The sequence below is a fragment of the Sphaerodactylus townsendi genome, linkage group LG08, assembly GCF_021028975.2.
Source record: "Sphaerodactylus townsendi isolate TG3544 linkage group LG08, MPM_Stown_v2.3, whole genome shotgun sequence".
NCBI lineage: Eukaryota > Metazoa > Chordata > Lepidosauria > Squamata > Sphaerodactylidae > Sphaerodactylus > Sphaerodactylus townsendi.
The window spans coordinates 100,999,261-101,013,433 of NC_059432.1; the positions used below are offsets into that span (position 1 = coordinate 100,999,261).

A 14,173-nucleotide genomic window follows, 5' to 3' on the forward strand; every position below is an offset into this window, starting at 1 on the left:
TTGTGGCCGTGCGGAAACAGCCTCTGGAAACTTTTTGAATTTTCAGAACAGTTATTAGGTAGCAAAATGGTTGCCATGCAGCATTGCCAGAGCCCTGCTGGAGGCTGGGGATCCCTCGCATAGGGCCCCTTTCCCCAAGCAACATTCAGCTGGCTGGTGGGAGTCTTACCAGGCTTAAAATGAAACCCAGGCCTTGACGTCACCAGTGTGATGACATCACTTCCAGAAGTTAGGTCATGAGTACCAGATTTAGAGGAAGACAACCCGAGGCTATTCCACTTGTGATCATGGTCATGACTACCTGACAGTGACAGTGTAACACTTGTAGATCCTATTTTATGTTGTCGCCATCTTTAGAAACTATAAGGATAAGAGTTTGTAATTTTTTCTGTTTTTATTAGCTTGCTATATTTTATATGGAATTTGTATTGTATCTGCTCCATGTTATTTCCTCCCACTTGGGTTTTTGGAAAATCGCTAAACTAGCAATCCTTTAAAAAAATTTCAGGTTGCAGCTGCTTGTGAGCGAACGGACAGGCAGGAGGCACTGAATTTGCCTCCCCTTTCCTTTCAAAAAAAATTGTGGCTTGCATCTGTGTAGCTATACAGGCGCAAATGGTCATATCATGGGGCATCGGCATGGCTTTGGGGGTTCATTTGTGCGTACCTGGGTAGCTACACATGGGTGGGAAATAATTAAAAAAATAGACACATCTCTGTGTGGAGGTACAACAGCAATCTGGATTGTTTCTGTGGTTTCCAATCACTGCCTGTGTAACCCCTGTGTAAGAATGGGATGACCCAGAAAGGGGTGGAGTCTGAAAAGAAGCAGAAGGCTGCAGGACTCATGAGGTCGGAGGAAGCAAGGCTACCAGGCTGGGACCTTGATTGATTTTATTAAGCCCTTAACACCTTGTTTAAGGTAACTGCAATGTTGTGGGGAACTAGTGGGAAGGGAGTTTTTTTTTTTTTTTTTGCTATATTGTAAATGTTAGAATTTATTGTTTCAGGGTTTTTGTGTATGTAAATGCTGAGGGTTTTCTGGGAACCTTCAACACCTTGAATCCCGTTCACCAAGCCTGTGAAGTCTTCAAAACCAACCACCAGCAAAGAAGAATTGGACTTGGCAATATCAGTAGACTGTAAATATAAGGACTCGAAAACTCAAACTTAACAGGACTGTAAAGTGTAAATGTTAAATGTTTTAAAAGTGTTATTTGTTAAGAGACGTAAACTGTTTTGTTTAAACTTAGTTCTTTGCAACTCCTTCCAAGTACTGCCCCACAGAACCCACAGAAAGAGGTTCCACCTGCACGGATGCATATGAATGAGAAAACAAGAAAACGGGTTCCTTTATCCAGACTGCAACCCGTTACACATTTGCTGGGCAGAAGGGGCCTAGGATTTGCGAGACTCAGGTATCTCACATAGAAGAAGAAGAAGAAGAAGAAGAAGAAGAAGAGTTTGGATTTATATCTCCCCTTTCTCTCCTGCAGGAGACTCAAAGGGGCTTTCAATCTCCTTTCCCTTCCCCCTTCACAACAAACACCCTGTGAGGTAGGGGGGGGGGCTGAGAGAGCTCTGAGAAGCTGTGACTAGCCCAAGGTCACCCAGCTGGCGTGTGTGGGAGTGCACAGGCTAATCTGAATTCCCCAGATAAGCCTCCACAGCTTAGGCGGCAGAGCCGGGAATCAAGCCCGGTTCCTCCAGATTGGATACACGAGCTCTTAACCTCCTACGCCACTGCTGCTCCTTTCTGGCTGACCGTCAACCAGCCATTCTTTCCAATCCCAAATTACCTCACTCGGCGGCAGCTGTGGGAATAAAAGGACAGAGGAGAAATTGTGGTTGTGAGCTGCTTTGGCCCCAACTGAAGAGAAAAGCACAGTATAAATGACTAAATAATCAAATAAAAACGTTACATGTTTTGTAATCTGATTTGAACCCCCGTTGAAGAGAAATGCAGAGTATAAAGAGCTAAACAAATACATAATGTTATGTTTGACATTTTTAGAAAGCAATAACTATGCTGCTACCATTAATTGCTAGGGCTGATTCCAGAACATTTCGCCCTTTCTTGTTTCCAGGTTTCCTAATATTTAATTTCATACTTGATTTCTCATTTAAGCCGTTTCCCTTTTAGCGTTGTCTCAGTGGATTTGAGAACTGACCAATGATTAATTCAGGGTATGGTATTTACTGTTATCTTGGCCACATACCGGAATTTTAGCAGTCAGCAGCAAACACATGTCCAATATGACCTGCCCCGGTTAGCTACACACATCTTCAATCAATTCACAGTTTTCCCCAAGGAAAGGCACGATTTTTGTTTGTTTATTGGTTTGCTTTTATTTGTCTGTTACACGGAGAGGATTTCAAACAAATTTTCAGCTAATATTCTTTCTGAAAGAAGTTAATCAGTGCCCGGTGTTTCTGCAGCAATAACTAAAAGCAAAATGATTTCTGTTTTAATAAAGAGATCAATCTTCTCTTTAAAGCAGGGAATGCTGGAGTCACACAGACAGATGGCAAACTGAGAGCACCCGTGGGAACGGATGAAAGATCTGTTTTCAGACTCTCCGTTCATTTCAGATACAGCTGATGTAAACTAACCATTTGGGCTGGTTTCTGGAAGGATGGCCTTCATGCGGTGTTTCGTAATATCACACCCCTAATGGCTCTGCTCTTAAAAATGCGAGGCTTTCTCCATTTTGCTTGACCTTTAAAAGCAATTCCTATGGTACAATCCATCCAGGCCAGAGTAATTTATAGACTAGACGTTGGGGAAAAAGAAGGGTGCACGGGTCTGTATGCAGGAAATGTGCCCCATCTTCCTGTTGTAACTACGGGTCAATGTAGTAGCATAGACTATGCATTGTGATATGAGTGAGGGGGAAGAATGGGAAAAAGGCATTACCAATTTTTTTTCAAATGCACATTATGTGATAAAATGGGCTGTGTTCAAAGAGCAATCCTACCTACATTATTCTAGCAACACAGTAGCCTTTAAACACAAGAAGCTGTATTATGCTGAGACAGACCAGTGGCACATCAAGGTCCAGCCTGGCCCAGTGATTTTGGGGGGCCCAGGCAAATTGGGTGCCCAAGCCACCTTCTCCCTGAATCTCTGGGAGGTGGGGAAATGGCACCCTATCTCACTCCTCCACATGCCCTAGAACAGTGGTGGCGAACCTTTGGCACTCCAGATGTTATGGACTACAATTCCCATCAGCCCCTGCCAGCATGGCCAATTGGCCATGCTGGAAGGGGCTGATGGGAATTGTAGTCCATAACATCTGGAGTGCCAAAGGTTTGCCACCACGGCTCTAGAACAAGGCAGTAAGGCGCTGCCTGCCCTCCTCAGATAGCATGATGTAGTAGTTAAGCATGGAGAACTCTAATGCAGAAAGCCATGTTTGATTCCTTGCTCCTCCACAGTTCTTATCTGGTGAACTGATAGTTCCATGGGGACGTCAACTCAATGCATGGCAGCTGTGAAAAAGGAAACTCTATGCTGGGGATAATTAGGAAAGTAGTTGATAATAAAACTGCAAGGATTGTCATGCCCTTATATAAAGCCGTGGTACGACCGCACTTGGAGTACTGTGTTCAGTTCTGGTTGCCACCTCTCAAAAAGGATATCGAAGAGATAGAAAAAGTGCAGAGAAGGGCAACGAGGATGATTGAGGGATTGGAGCACCTTCCTTATGAGGAGAGGCTGCAGTGTTTGGGACTCTTTTGTTTGGAGAGGAGACGTCTGAGGGGGGATATGATTGAAGTCTATATAATTATGCATGGGGTAGAAAATGTTGATAGAGAGAAATTTTTCTCTTTCTCACAATACTAGAACCAGGGGGCATCCATTGAAAATGCTGGGGGGAAGAATTAGGACTAATAAAAGGAAACACTTCTTTACGCAATGTATGATTGGTGTTTGGAATATGCTGCCACAGGAGGTGGTGATGGCCACTAACCTGGATAGCTTTAAAAGGGGCTTGGACAGATTTATGGAGGAGAAGTCGATGTGTGGCTACCAATCTTGATCCTCCTTGATCTCAGATTGCAAATGCCTTAGCAGACCAGGTGCTCAGGAGCAGCAGCAGCAGAAGGCCATTGCTTTCACATCCTGCACATGAGCTCCCAAAGGCACCTGGGGGGCCACTGCGAGTAGCAGAATGCTGGACTAGATGGACTCTGGTCTGATCCAGCAGGCTAGTTCTTATGTTCTTATGAACTGGATTTGTTTCCCTACACATGAAGCCTGCCGGATGACCTTGGTTCTCTCAGAACTTTCTCAGCCTCACCTGCCTCACAAGGTGCCTGTTGTGGGGAGAGGAAGGGATGGTGATTGTAAGGCAACTTTGAAACTAGAGAAAAGTGGGGTATAAAAAGAAACTCTTCTTTTTGCTCAGTAACCCCCATCCACTCTTCAGGGGAGTGGCACAGTGGCAAGCCAAAGGACAGCAATGCTGACCCTCAGCAACACAAGAGATGCAGCTGTGTCTGCCCTCCTCACTTTCTGACTGCTGTTAGCCGAGTTGGTACAGGGGAGAGCTGAAGTCAAGCAGTTCCCTGTTTCCTCATTCCACCCACCAGATGAGGCAAGGTAGTGCCCTATCCTCACTGCACCAAGGCAGGAAGCTGTCAGGTGTTCACCCTCCAACACAGTAATCAGGTAAGGCAGCAAGAGGATGAGGGGAAAGCCAACTCCACCCTGCCCCCTTCCAGTGGTCTGTGGGAAGACAGATGCAGGCTCCGGTCTTCATGTAGGGGGCATGGCGTAGTGGTTAACAGTGGCAGACTCTAGTTTCGAGAAACATACTTGATTCCTTATTCTTCCACATGAGCAGTGGACCCTAATCTGGAAAACCAGGTTTGATCCTCCACTCCTCCACATGAAGCCTACTGCTTGGGCCAGTCACAGGTCGAATCCCCACTACCGTCTTAGCCAGGTTTCAGAACACAAACTAACCAGGTTTGAGGTCATTTGGGTTCTGAAAAATGGCTAAGACGGTAGTGGTGATTCGACCGGGGAGGTCATCCCTCAAACCTGGTTAGTTTCTGTTCTGAAACCTGGCTAAGACAGTAGTGGGGATTCGACCACAGTTCTCTCTGGACTCTCTCAGTCCCACCAACCTCCCAAGATGTCTGTTGTGGGAAGCGGAAAGGAAGGTGACTGTCAGCCACTCTGAGTTTTCACTCTGTGACGTGCCTCATAGATTAGGAGCAAAACATTAGGAGCTAAAACTACCAGACCATGACCACAACAGCCAAATACAAATTCCGTTGATTTCTTAGACATAAGCCCAATATTAAACATCCGGGAAGATTCTGTTGAAAAAAGACTCCTACCTTTCTTGCCTCGGTCGCCAGTTGCTGAAGGGAAGGGGATGCTACTGAGTGTAAAATCGCGTTGCCTCTTATGGGATCATGAAGACTCACGTAGGCCACCGCGTTTCTCTCGAGAACTTTCCTGAGATCCTGAAATGCAAACCGCCACAATTAAAAAGCCAGATCCCGGTGAAGTCTTCCATTCTTATTTAGTCCCTTGAAGGGGAAAGGGGAATACAAGTTGTCTGTCATCCCCCAACCTTTCCCATTCCAATACCCAAAATAATGTCTAACTGTGATGTCAAACTCACGGCCCTCCAGATGTTATGGACTACAGTTCCCATCACCCCCTGCCAGCATCATGCTGGCAGGGGATGATGGGAACTGTAGTCCATAGCATCTGGAGGGCTGCGAGTTTGACACCTATGCCCTAGAATATCATTTTAGCAACTTGAAAGGATTCCTTTGTTCCACTGGTCTTGAGAAAGGTTATCCCTCCTTTGCTCATATCGTCTGAACAAAACATGCGACGAGCCCAGAAGGAATTAAAAATGGCTGTAGAGTAGTTCTGAGGAAAAGGGAGGATTACATATTGCAAGATAACTGGAAGGTTTTGGGGGGGAGGTGTTTAAACTCATTCCCGGCAGCCCCCAAACTTCAAATGTAATCATTATCAAACATTCAAAATGTTAACCATTTCAAACTGTGCGGGCTCCTTCTTCGATTGGAATGCCAAACATCTCTCCAACGTAGTCATTTTTATTATATTTTTTAAAAGCAGAAGTGATCTGTACGAAGCACATTTCAATTATTTCCCACTTGCCTTGCCTGTAATGAGCCGCTTGTTCCGTGAAGAGGCTCTTTATACTGAGCAGAAGGGGTGTAACACAATTACCTCGGATGCAAGGATGATTTGAAGTGGAACTAAACAAATTTTGCTTCCAGTCCATTGCAAGGGTCTCTTTTGAGCCCCCCTCCCCACCCCCCCACCCCCCACAGCTTATTTTAAAATCATAACTGTATTGGAAGAAGGAGGCTTTGGTAATTTCACCCTATTGCTTACACATGATCACAAGCAAATTACACACTTTCCATTTGACTATCAACTCCATTATAGGTCACATCTTCGTCAAAGCCATTTATTAGAATATTATTAGACCAGAGCCAAAGTCATCTTTTAAGCTACAAGCTGTCTTGCCATTCTTGTCACAAAGGACCTTTTCTTTGGAGTTCTTTCAACTGCCTGCCTAGAAATATGTTGCTTTTTTCATCCCTGTCTCAATCACTACAGCCGGATCCACACATCCTTGGACACTGAGCTTCGTAAATCATTCACCTCCCGGATCTTCTCCTGCAAAGTCCGAAAAAATCCAGAAGATGATGGATTATGGCCGCACAATATCCAATGAAGTGCATAACCAGACTAAAGAAAGTGTGCAAAATCCCCCCAAACTATTTTTTTAAAGCTCACATGGAGCTATGCGATCAATTGCAATTCTGGGAAATCTCTGCCATACCTGGACAATCCAGATACACCCTTCACATCGGGTAAAAAAGTAGATATGCATGGGATAGAAAATGTTGACAGAGAGAAATTTTTCTCTCTTTCTCACAATACTAGAACCAGGGGGCATTCATTGAAAATGCTGGGGGGAAGAATTAGGACTAATAAAAGGAAACACTTCTTCACACAACGTGTGATTGGTGTTTGGAATATGCTGCCACCGGAGGTGGTGATGGCCACTAACCTGGATAGCTTTAAAAAGGGCTTGGACAGATTTATGGAGGAGAAGTTGATCTATGGCTACCAATCTTGATCCTCCTTGATCTCAGATTGCAAATGCCTTAGCAGACCAGGTGCTCAGGAGCAGTAGCAGCAGCAGAAGGCCATTGCTTTCTCATCCAGCACGTGAGCTCCCAAAGGCACCAGGTGGGCCACTGCGAGAAGCAGAGTGCTGGACTAGATGGACTCTGGTCTGATCCAGCAGGCTAGTTCTTATGTTCTTATGTTCCTTAAATATTTTGCCTTCAAGGGATGAAGTGGCATTATTTTCAGGGAAGATCAGGTAGGAGTCAGGAAAAGCCTGCCCCCTAAATGAAAAAATATGTTCCACTCCACTTCACAATGGTCTAAGGTAAAGATGTCTTCCTTTCCCAGCAACATTAATGTAATGTATCAATGTGGGGCTGCCATTGGACACTCTGGAAGCTTCAGATGGTGGGGCTGTCTTTTGTTTGGCTATAGACAGTGTCTGCGCATTCAGCTATTCTGAAACAGCTTAATTCAGTGCAATCAATCAAAGTCACACCCTTCTAGTTCCTTTGCATTATATGTGATGATCAGGGTGTCACTGTACCTGAGATCATACTGATTGTCACGTAGGTTGTTTCCAGGCAACTTGGAAGATCTGAGCAAGCTGAGGAAGATCTGGGCTGATCACCTACCTCTCTCTGTTTTGTAGGTACTTCAAGCCTGAGCTCGGCCAGACATTTTGGCCCAAATCAACTGGCCCAAATCAACAGGCAAGAGCCAATTTTGGGTTCTTGGGTCTTTGGCTACTAGCCCATAGCTTGCAGCTTGCACAAGGCTGACATCACCAGCACTGGCCCAAAATGTCCTTGTGGTCCATCACATGCTTCAAAATGTTATCATGGTGGTAGAAAGTGCTGTCAAGTTCCAACAGACTAACAGTGACCTCATAGGGTTTTCAAAGGAAGAGACGAAGACAGGTGGTTTGCCGTTTCCTGCCTCTACATAACCACCCTGGTCTCTGGCTCGTAATCTCCCATCCAAGTACTAACCAGTGCAGACTATGCTTAGCTTTTGAGATCTGATGATTTCAGGCTAGTCTGGGCCATCCAGGTCAGCACTCAACATTTTGTGAATGGTGTTAAGTTGCACTTAAGGGAGGCAGTTAAACTGTATTTTTCATATGTGTATTTAGTTTTGCAGACTGATTTGATTCCTCCAGCAGGAGAAAAGTGAGGTACAATATTTCAATATGTATTTCAATTTAATAAAGTACAGAGGGTGCTATGGATTGAACTAGAAACCTTGAAACACGGTGAACTACAACCCCTTCCCTCTTTGGGCAAAAAAGAGGATTTATTGTTGTTGGAAGGCAGTGTTCTTCAGGAAGTTTCCAAATATTGGACAACTCAAAAATCTGCATAAAGTGAATGAACAGGGAGACAAGGGTACCTTCCACACATGCAGAATAATGCACTTTCAATCCACTTTCAATGCACTTTGCAGCTGGATTTTACTGTGCGGAATAGCAAAATCCATTATGAAACAATTGTGAAAGTGAATTGAAAGTGCATTATTCTGCATGTGTGGAAGTGGCCAAGGGGTTTGGGGGAAGAATTTGAAGAATTTTGAAGGAAGTTAAATAGAGCTTTAAGAAGCCACAGAACATTTCTTGGAAAAGGAATAACTCATTGCTGGGCTTATCAACAATTCAATTGCCTTTCTTTTCATATAGGCAAATAAGTAATGACAAACGGAAACAGTGAGCTGACAAGCCACTGTAACTATAATATGAATTTCAGTTTCATCATTTACGGCAATCAGCCCAGCAATGAGTTATTCTCAAGGGAGTCATGCTGCGACGCGGTTAAACAGTCAGATAGACAGATATAGGTCTGAGAAAGTGGGCGAACTACTCAATAAAATGGGCCGGAAATTATGTCAAACCGTTGAATAAGAAAGACAATAATTCAAAGAAATAGTTGGCACAACATTATCTCTGGCAGTATTTAGGATGTAAGCTAGAAAGACAATGACCAAATCAAAATGTGTCTCTCTGTGGCCCCTTCCGCACATGCAGAATAATACACTTTAAAGCCACTTTCACAACTGTTTGCAAGTGGATTTTGCTGTTCCATACAGCTGCAAAGGGCACTGAAAGTAGATTGAAAGTGCATTATTCTGCATGTGTGGAAGGGGCCTGTGTGCTGCCAAGTTGCAGCTGACCTATGGTGTCCCCATACAGTTTTCAAGGCAAGAGACCTACAGAAGTGATTTGCCATACCCTACCTCTGGCTCATTCCGCACATGCAGAATAATGCACTTTCAAACTGCTTTCAGTGCTCTTTGAAGCTGTGCGGAATATCAAAATCCACTTGCAAACAGTTGTGAAAGTGGTTTGAAAATGCATTATTTTGAGTGTGCGGAAGGGGCCTCTGCGTCGTAGCCATGGACTTCCTTGGTGGTCGCCCATCCAAGTTACTAGCCAGGGCCGACCCTGCTTAGCTTCTGAGATCGAATGAGGTCAAACTGGCCTGGGTCATTGAAGTCAGAGTTGTTTTGATCCATAGCATTTCAATATTTTGATTCAATGAGTGGCCACCTATTTGACTAAACTCTGTACCTCATCCATCCTCTCCCCCCCCCCGCCCCCCCAGTATGAGTTGTTATCTGATCAAACAACAAGGCAGCTACCAATTAACCACACTCCTAGATTGCCCTGACTGCTTATTTATCCTGTTCCAGCTCTGGTGCTGATTGACTGAGAAAGGTAGGGATATCTATCAGATTGACAGATTGTCTCATTAACCCTTTTCTGCCCCTGCTAGATCTCAACATACACCTGGAAAATTGCTGTCATCTGGTAGACTCACAGATCAGTCGACTCTGCTTAGCTTTTGTGGGCAAACGGAAGAACATTTTAATTGTCTACAAATCAGGAGGAACTCTGAAACGTGCCTGTGATTAATTACCTGCACTGATGAGGACTAATAGCTTCTAGTGCTCAGTGTCACATTCACCTTGTTTATCTTTTTAATGACTTGTCGTTCACCGTGATGGGTCTGGAAAAAATGGCTCTTCCACCTGCCTTTTATTCAACATAGCCTGTATGTCCTGTCATGTGATTTATTTACTATTTGGTAAATGACAACAGTACTATTCCACACAGCTTTTACCACTAATCTTAAGGAATCAGTTTACATGTATGTTTATCAAAGGGTTGCCAAGTTGCAGACAATTTATGGGGACCCTGCAAGTTTTTCAATGCCGGAAATGAGCAGAAGTGGTTTGCCCTTGTCTCTCTCTGCAAAGCAACCCTGGATTTCCTTCTAAGCTTCTGAGATCTCACAAGATTAGTCCATTCCTCTTGTATCCCTCCTGTTTCTGGTAAGCAGATGCGGTTCAAGAGTTGTGTGCTCAGAACTTAATTCCCAGGCACTCAGACTGAAATGATCAAGAAGCTACTATTTGCTCCATTGGTGAAACTTATCTGTAGCCATCTGTATATGTTTATTGGCCAAGTGTGGGCTTGGAAAACAGCAAGGGGAGGGAGAGAACTGAACAATTTCAGGTCCAGGCTTTTTAAAACCTGAATATTTTCAGCAATAGCCGAATATAGATGGATGTTGGTTCTATTCGGCTTTACCGAAAAAATTCCTGATTAAAAAAGCCTGAACCTGAAATTTACCAATATTTTGTATCAGTGCTTAAGTCTAGTCACTAAATTCAGAAGTAAAATACATCAGCTTTGCGATATTCACCATGTTTCAGTTTTGTCCCCTGTGATGATAATAACTACCAATTTCAGTTTGGCTCCCCTTGCATTGAGAAAGGCAATGTTTTCTTACCTCTGCCCATTCATAGGAGCCAATTTTGCCAAATGCCGTTTCTCCCCATGAGCAAAAAATTATAGTTCGATCTGGCCTCCAGCCTTTCTTCACTTTCCGCATCAGGGCTTGAATGAGGGCTGTCATGACTGTGGCGCCGTGAGCCCACCGCTGGCTGCTGTAACCAGGTAAGCTGCTGTGATGGCTGCCAACAATGATGTATCTATCTGAAAAGTTAAGTGAACTTTCTGTGAATTAAACAGCACCAGAAATAGTCCTTCAAAGCAGTGACTTTTAATTGAATGCTCTCATTACATAATACGGTTGTTTGCTGCTGAAGTCATGAAGAAAATTTCATCAGGTAAAAGTAAAGTGAGCTCCCAAAGGCACCTGGTGGGCCACTGCGAGTAGCGGAGAGCTGGACTAGATGGACTCTGTTCTGATCCAGCTGGCTTGTTCTTATGTTCTTAAGTAAAGTTTCCCCTTCAGTTGTGTCCGACCCTGGGGTACCACTGTGAACAGTGATTTTATAGGCAAGCCATTTTTGTGGGGTAGTTTGCCATTGCTTTCCCCGGCTATTCTTTACCCGCTAGCTGTGAGCTAGGTACTCATTTACCAACCAAGAAATGGATGGATGGCTGAGTTGACCATGAGCCAGCTGCCAGGATATCTGACCCGCAGGGGGCTCGAACTCCTGACCATGTAAGTGGCAGTGCAAGCACTTAACCACTACGCCACATGGCTCCTTTCATCAGGTAGCTGCTGCTTTAATCTGGGGGGGGGGAGGCCCAACTTGAAACAAAATGGTCTTTTAGTTGCAGCAAAAATATATTTCACAAGACTGTTAATGCAAGTTGTTAATGAAATTCTATATTTTTTGCCTTCCATAGAGCAGAAGTCACTGGAAAAATGGGGGGGGGGAGTTGTGAATTTCTTGCATAGTGCAGGGGTTGAGCTATATGGCCCTTGAGGGCCTGTAAAGCATTATGTTGCTATCTTACAACTTACCCACCATGGCCATGAGCTGCAGCAGGCAGGTGAGCACAGTGGCCGGCAAACACTCTCTAGGGATGAACAGCTAGCAAGCTTTGTATGAGACGAATGAAACTTTTCATCTGTATTTATGGTTGATTATATTGTTTTAATGAAAATTGAAAATCACCCTGAACCTCCAGGAAAGGACAATGAAGAAATCAAAGAAATAAAAATAAATATATGAACTCAACCTTTGGCAGTTGACTAACCACTGTCTTTCAGCCACAGCACTGAAAAGCATGTGGGTGTTTTTTTTGTGGGGGACATCAAGTCACAGCGGATTTACTGTGGCCATGTGAGATTTTCAAGGCAACAGATGTTAGAGGTAGTTTGCCATTGCCTGCCTCAGTATCAGGACCCAAGTATTCCTTGGAGGTTTCCCATTTCAAATACTTGCCAGGATTAAGACTGGGTGTATGTGACTGGCCGAAGGTCATCCAGAAAGTTTTCATGGCAGAGTGGGGATTCAAACTTGTGTTCCCCAGATCCTAGTTTGACACACTACTTACTATACCATGCTAGCTCTCTCCCTGGAAAGCATAATGGGAATACTAATGACCCCTTTAACTAGTCTCTTGTAATGATTTATAACTCAGTGTAAGTTTGCTGTGCCCTAACCTGGATCACCAAGACTAGCCTCACCTCGTCAGATTTAAACAAGGGCCCTTTCCCCACTTACCTTAAGCCCTGCGCTACTCTCCTAAAGTAGGGTGGGGTCCAGCTGCACTCCCCACTTCAGGGGCGGCGAGAACGCAGCCGCCCTGATGCTGCCTCTCTCGCGCCCCCTCAGCGTGCGTAATTCCTGGCGCCTTTTCAAATGGCGCCTTTTGATGGGGCGCGCACCAGGGCACGCACCAGGAATTGCGCGCACTGGGAATTGTGCGCAGCAACCCTCCGACAAGGGTAAGTGGAGAAAGGGCCAAGGATGTGCAGGTCCTGCTCTGCCCCAGTGCTGAAGGGAAGCTTCACAATATTGTCAATCAGAAGCTAAGGAGGTCCACCAAGGAAGTCTAGGCTGCCTGCATAAAGGCAGGCAACGGCAAACGACTTCTATTCATCTCTTGCCTTGAAAACCCTTGTGAGACCGCCATGTCAGTTACAACTTGGCTGCATTTTCTATCCTCCACGACTGATGCTGTACACAGTGGTGCTATCAAAAGGCTGGTCCTTACCTCAAGGATTACTAAGATAATATTGAGAGGCTTCTCTCCACCACTGGGGCTGATCAGGACATGCACACCCCTGTGGAAATCTGCCTCAACATTTCAGTACAGGCACAAATTTGTGGCAACAGAAATTATGTGATGATAAAATGGAGGACAACCATTCATACTGCCCTGCGCTCCCTGGAGGAAGGGTGGAATAAGAATGGACTAGATAGAATGTGGAGAAACTGATAGATTTGATTTAAGCTGATTTTGCACTTTCTAAATGGTAAATTTCTAGAGCGAGTCATGAAACTCAAGGTAGTATTTGCAGGGTTTCCAGGAGGCCCGTGACCCAAGCACTGACCAGACATAATCCTGTTTAACTTCAGAAAGCCTGCTCTGTCTTGTCTCTTCCAATTAGATCATGAAACTGTAACCAGACTGCCTCCATTTTGTCCCTGACCTTCAGGGTATATAGGCCTGAAACATTTCCGTGCTCTTATACAGTCTCTTGACTTCATTGAAAGCTTGTCAGGTGTTTATCCTGGGCAAGGACAATTCCATTTTCCTTCACCACCTGCCAGAACAGAAACCTGGTGACAACTCTACTTTGAGGTACATCAAAAAGGAATGAGCTCGGAAGGGATTTCTTCTCATTTTCACAGCAGTCTTTACAAGCAAAACATAATATTTCTGTCTGTCATGGCCATTCTCCTCTAAGAAATATTTAGTGCACAAATAAAACAGAATAAAAGGTTCTTATTTTTATCAGAGATTTTTCATTCGTCCCTGCTGGCAACATGTTGGAATGTGCCAGAGAAGTATGTGTTGCAAATCAGTGGCACATTAAATTGTCTATGAAATTACACATTCCTCAGGGCTTTTCTGCAATTACTACTTATGATTTTATTTTTTTAATTGGACACATGCCATATGACTGAGAAAGTTCTTTCCAGCGAAGTGGCTCTTTAGCAGTTTTGCTCACTGTAATAACAAGAGACCACACTGTAGAGAAGTCTGAAGGCAGGTTGCGATGGTATCCCATTAGGCAAAAAGTTTTCATAGGGCGTTTTCCCACTTAC

General features: G+C 44.4%; 1 protein-coding gene across 1 annotated transcript in view; it reads right to left on the minus strand.

Annotated features, from left to right (window-relative positions):
• NAALADL2 (N-acetylated alpha-linked acidic dipeptidase like 2) overlaps positions 1-14,173 on the minus strand; it is a 530,968-nt gene that overhangs the window by 214,380 nt on the left and 302,415 nt on the right. Inside the window, exons 7-8 of the mRNA XM_048504877.1 lie at positions 10,930-11,135; positions 5,353-5,481 (exon numbers count right to left, since the gene is read on the minus strand). Of these exons, the coding sequence (XP_048360834.1) occupies positions 5,353-5,481; positions 10,930-11,135 (335 nt within the window). The remainder of the gene's footprint in view (positions 1-5,352; positions 5,482-10,929; positions 11,136-14,173) is intronic.